Source organism: Crocuta crocuta, unplaced genomic scaffold (genome assembly GCF_008692635.1).
Source record: "Crocuta crocuta isolate KB4526 unplaced genomic scaffold, BGI_CrCroc_1.0 scaffold246, whole genome shotgun sequence".
Taxonomy (NCBI): domain Eukaryota; kingdom Metazoa; phylum Chordata; class Mammalia; order Carnivora; family Hyaenidae; genus Crocuta; species Crocuta crocuta.
Genome location: NW_027531902.1, coordinates 2053814 through 2058585, shown reverse-complemented (window position 1 = coordinate 2058585; position 4772 = coordinate 2053814). Strand labels below are relative to the sequence as shown.

The 4772-nt window shown below is 55.5% G+C and overlaps 1 protein-coding gene across 1 annotated transcript in view; it reads right to left on the bottom strand.

Annotated features, from left to right (window-relative positions):
- Positions 1-3369, bottom strand: part of PCARE (photoreceptor cilium actin regulator) — a 9433-nt gene extending 6064 nt beyond the window's left edge. The window contains exon 1 of the mRNA XM_077774128.1: positions 1-3369. Coding sequence (XP_077630254.1) covers positions 1-3245 — 3245 coding nt within the window. The 5' untranslated portion in view covers positions 3246-3369.
- Positions 3370-4772: the final 1403 nt, after the last annotated feature.

The window sequence follows — 4772 nt, the reverse complement described above, 5'->3', positions numbered from 1 at the left end:
GGGCTGGCTGGCCTGTGCTGCCGTGTTGCGGGGGAAGCTCCTTTCTTCATTGTTGGGGGGCTTAGCACCCTGGGGCTCACCGGAGGGCTGATGGGTGGGCTGGGGGAGCCATGCACAGAGGGACCACTTGGCTGGGCAGGTCTGTGAAGGGAGGGCTGCCTCCTGACTGCTCGGGGTGTCCAGTATCCCCTTGAGGGAGAGGCTTTCCTGCCTAGCAGGGCGCTCCTCTCCTGGCTTGGTCCCGGGGCGTCAGGAGAATGTGCCCCTCGTGTTGGCCTGGCCAGGCTGGGTTCCAAGGTCCTGTTCTGCCCAGATGTGTGGCTGGAGTGGTGCCAGGGGATGGCCTTCTGGGGATGCCTGGACAGGCTGGCAGCCTTGTCTGCAGGTGCTCGACTCAGAGCCCCACTGCCCTCCACCTCTGGGTTTCTGCTGGCTGCTGGTGGGTGGTTAAGGGGCAAGGTGAGCTTTCTGGCACCGCCTCCGCTCTTGCTGCCCCCTGGCCCCATGCTGTGGGGCCTGGTGGGGGCGGTCATGCTCCTGCTGGGTAGCAGGTCAGCGGGGCTCATGGAGGCTCTTAGCTTTGGGGAAGCCCATGATCTCCGGGCAGAGTCGGCCCCTCCGAGCCCTGGCACATGGGTCTCTTTGGAGGAGCTCCCTGCTGGCTGGCTGCTTTCTGGAGGCTCCAGGGAGGTGAAGGATTTGTCCATCAGGATTTCCAGAGGTGGTGGAGGGAGATGCTCTGGGTCCTCCTCTGTTTCACAGTTGGAATTGGGGTCCTCACTCTTGGATGCCCCTGCTGTAAGTGCGGGGGGAAAAATAGGAGCTAAGGGCCTCCAGTCTGGGCCCACCTTGAGGGGGTCTCTGCTTGCTGCTGGAGAAATTTGTGGCTTTGGATACAAAGGGGCAAGCCCCCTGTAAATGGGAAATCTGGGAGGCATGATGGGGACCCCCCACTTCCTGAGACAGGGGTTTGGCCCAGAGTCCTTGGAATCCCCCAGTGTCCTCAGACCCTCAGTGGGACTGAAAGTTTCAATGAGTTTCTTGACTGACGTTCTGGGGGGACAGCCCCTGACATTCCAGTCCGTGGCCCCCGGAGCCTCACTGGCCTTCTCACCCGATGGAATGGCCCCCGGCAGCCCCTCGGCTCTCCCCCACCAGGGCTGTTCACTCCCAGGGCGGGGACTGCATTTCTGCCAGATGCTCTTGTCCTGACTTGGCAAAATGCTGAAGTTCTTGCTGAGGGAGGCCTTCAGCTTGCTGATGGTGCTGCTTGGGGCGACCCTGCAGGGGTTGGGCCTCAGAGCTGCTGTTCTGGGCTGCGGAACCTGCCCTGTGCCCTGTCCCTGCTGTCCTGTGCCCAGGGCGTAAAATGCCTCCAGCCTCTGGCTGAGGTCTCTCTGGACCCTCCGCAGCTCCTGGAGGGTGGGGTCCTCGGCATGGCTCTTCAGACAGCCCTCCGACTGGGACCTCCTCTGCCTCACAGGGGCCCTCCGGCCGCCACTGGCTGTGCTAGGTCTTGGTGGGACCGCCATCCTTCTGTCCTCCTCCTCAGGCCAGTCCTGGGGCCCCAAGGGCACAGGGACAAACTTGATCCTTTCACTAATTGCTTCCTTCATCTTCAGAATCATTTCCTGGGCTTGGGGGCTCCTCAGCCTCCTGGGGTGTGGCTGAAACAGGCTTTCTGGGCTTCCAGGTGAAGACCGTGGCCTCGAATGGGAAGAATTTTCCCGCCATGCACAGGGACTCATGCGGCTCACTGGGTCTTCCTCCTCCTCTGGGCTGCTGTCCTCACCATCACTGAGGGAAGGTGTGCCCATCAGCCTGGAGCCTTTAGAAAAATGTGCTTCCCTGGAGATCCCAATCCCAAGGGAATCACGCTGGGTGCTTTTGGCCACCCTCAGGGGGCTGGAGGTGGCGTTTCCTGGGCCTGTGCTGGAGGGGCCTGGGCCACCGGCTCTGCCTTGTGCCGCTGGCTGAACCTTCGCCACAGGAGGCCTTGAGAGTGGGCAGTCCTGGGGTCGGTCTGAACCCATCTGGAAAGGACTTTGCTGCCAGGCATGTCCTGATAGCCTGGCTTCCACTGTGGATGGAAACGCCAGTTTCCATTCTGTGGGCTCCGCCACCGAGTCCCAGCTGGCCTGCTTGCCCAGCTTGTCGGCCAGCTGCACAGACTCATTGTCAGCACCAATACCACTGTCCTCAGAGCACAGGGGCAGACCCCGCATCCCAGGGTCGCTGTGGCCACTTGCCAAGCTCTCCAGTTGCCCCAGAGCCCGCAGGAGACATTCATCCATACCCCTCTTTGTGCTCAGCTTCTTTTCCATGTGGCTCACTGTGGCATGGAGGTAACTGCTGGAGCTCTCCAGGAAGCTGCCTGTGACTGAGGCCACCGTGCCCCTGAGCGCCAGCAGCTTGCTCACTGTGTGCTGCAGAAGCTGTTGCAGGAGATCTGGTTGCTCCTGGGGCTTTCCTTTCCTCAACGGCCAAGCCAGATCCTCCCTAACTTCATGGAGGAGCACTTCTCCATCCTTGCAGATCTCCCCCAAGAGCCGGTTGACCTCATCAAAACACAGCAGCAGGAAGCTGACCATAGGCTGCAGCAGCTCTTGGGTCTGGGTGGCCTGATGGGTGATGCACAGAATTGCTTCATATTTGGAGAGGCAGGAGTGTAGGTAGGTGTAGGCGTGCTGGTGGGCTTTCACCAGGGGCTCAGGAAAGTCCACTTTGCCTTCAGGCTCATGAGCAGGAACATTGTTTTGGCAGCAATGGCCCTGTTGGCCACATGTGTGGCAGCTCAGCTTCCTTTCCTGGGTATTACTTTCTTCACTTTTTTCTCCAGAGAAGGCTGCCTTTTGTGACCCGTGGGAACTCAGTGTCTTGGATGGAATGTCCTTAGCCATGTGGCTTTGTGATTTGGCCAGGTGGGATTGGGAGGTTTTGGTTTTGGGGGGTAGTCCTTCCATATCTTTCCCTTTGCCTGCAGTGGGATCTCTTGTGAGCTGATAAAGACCTTCGGCTGGGCTTTGGGTCTGCCTGGACCTTGGCTGTTCCTCTGCCAGCCTCTGTCCCTGGGACAAGCCTCCCCCAGAGTCATAGCAGGTGGAGTTGGGGAGCAGCAGAGGGATAGAGCATCTTTCACCGCCCCCCTGACGTCCCGGCAAAATTGCTTTGGGCTTTTTGAAAAACTGGATGCCACTCTTAGCGACGCTGTTAACAATGTCATTGTGGGAAGGTGTGCACCCCATGATTTCAGCTTGCAGTCATCTCCCTGCCCCCCCGCAATGCTCTTCACAGGTTTCAGAGAATCATATTTGAAATAGGAACAAAAGTCAGCCTTACTAATCTGTCCGGGCAGTTTCCAGGCCAGAATCCTCTGAAGTCCATGGTGCCGAGTCCTTGGAGCCAGTTTTCTTTACTCCCTTGGCCCCGCCATGAAGAGGCGGTGGTGACTGCTGTGTTGTTGTTCTAAGTCTCGAACCCTCTACTGTTAGTGAGCAACAGGCAATTCTGAAGGACTGCAGTCTCGTGGATTATGGGCCTGCTTCAGCCCGTGTCCTGACAGATGTGGATGGCAAGTGGAACTTTAAGCCTATTAGGTTAATCATGCCCTAGCCAGTCAGCACTCACAGTGTGTTCTAATATAGAACTTCTCAGCATTTGCTATCTTGGGAAGCGGATTATTTTTGCACGTGCTTATGCTTTTAATTCTGTTCAGACGCCTGCCATATGAAACCTAGAGAAATGAGCCATAATTGCAAAAAGCTCTGGAAGAGACACATTTGTGGAAGAGAAGGGAGGGCTCGCCGGCTACAGATCCTGGCAGAGAAGTGACCTTCACAGTTTAATAAGGGCAAACCAGCCGAGTGTGCTCCAACCTGCTATTATCAAGGAGACCCCAAAACACACAATAGACAGTAATTGGAACAATACATTGTTGTTTGTGGGGCTTATAAAAATACCCTGGCTCTAGTGCTAGGACACTTCTCTAAATAAGACATTGAATAAAGAAGGTGAAGTGGCTTCCTTTATACTAGAAAAGAGAGTTTGATAGCAGGTAAGAAGTCTTTCCTGATTTGGAGGGGAAAGCAGAGAAACTCACTGCCATGTAGAACTCAAGCCTGGTCCAGGTGGAGCAGAGGGGCTCTCACAGAAAAGGCTTTTTTTTTTTTAATATTGTTTTTAACATTTTATTTCTGAGAGAGAGAGAGAGAGACAGCGTGAGAATGGGAGGGCCAGAGAGAGAGGGAGACACAGAATCCGAAACAGGCTCCAGGCTCTGAGCTGTCAGCACAGAGCCCAACGCAGGGCTCGAACCCACGAACTGTGAGATCATGACCTGAGCCAAAGTTGGCTGCCCAACCGACTGAGCCACCCAGGTGCCCTGAAAAGGCTTTTAATGAAATCTTTCTCATAGGAAAATGAGCCAGCCCTGGGTAGTGGGGAGCAATTTGGTCATTAGGGAGAGAACATAAGGGAAAAATATATTTTNGCCCTGAAAAGGCTTTTAATGAAATCTTTCTCATAGGAAAATGAGCCAGCCCTGGGTAGTGGGGAGCAATTTGGTCATTAGGCAGAGAACATAAGGGAAAAATATATTTTCCTTTTTTTTTTTTAACGTTTTATTTATTTCTAAGAGGGAGAGAGAGAGACAGCGTGAGAAGGGGAGGGTCAGAGAGAGAGGGAGACACAGCATCCAAAACAGGCTCCAGGCTCTGAGCTAGCTGTCAGGACAGAGCCCGATGCAGGGCTTGAACCCATGAACCGTGAGATCA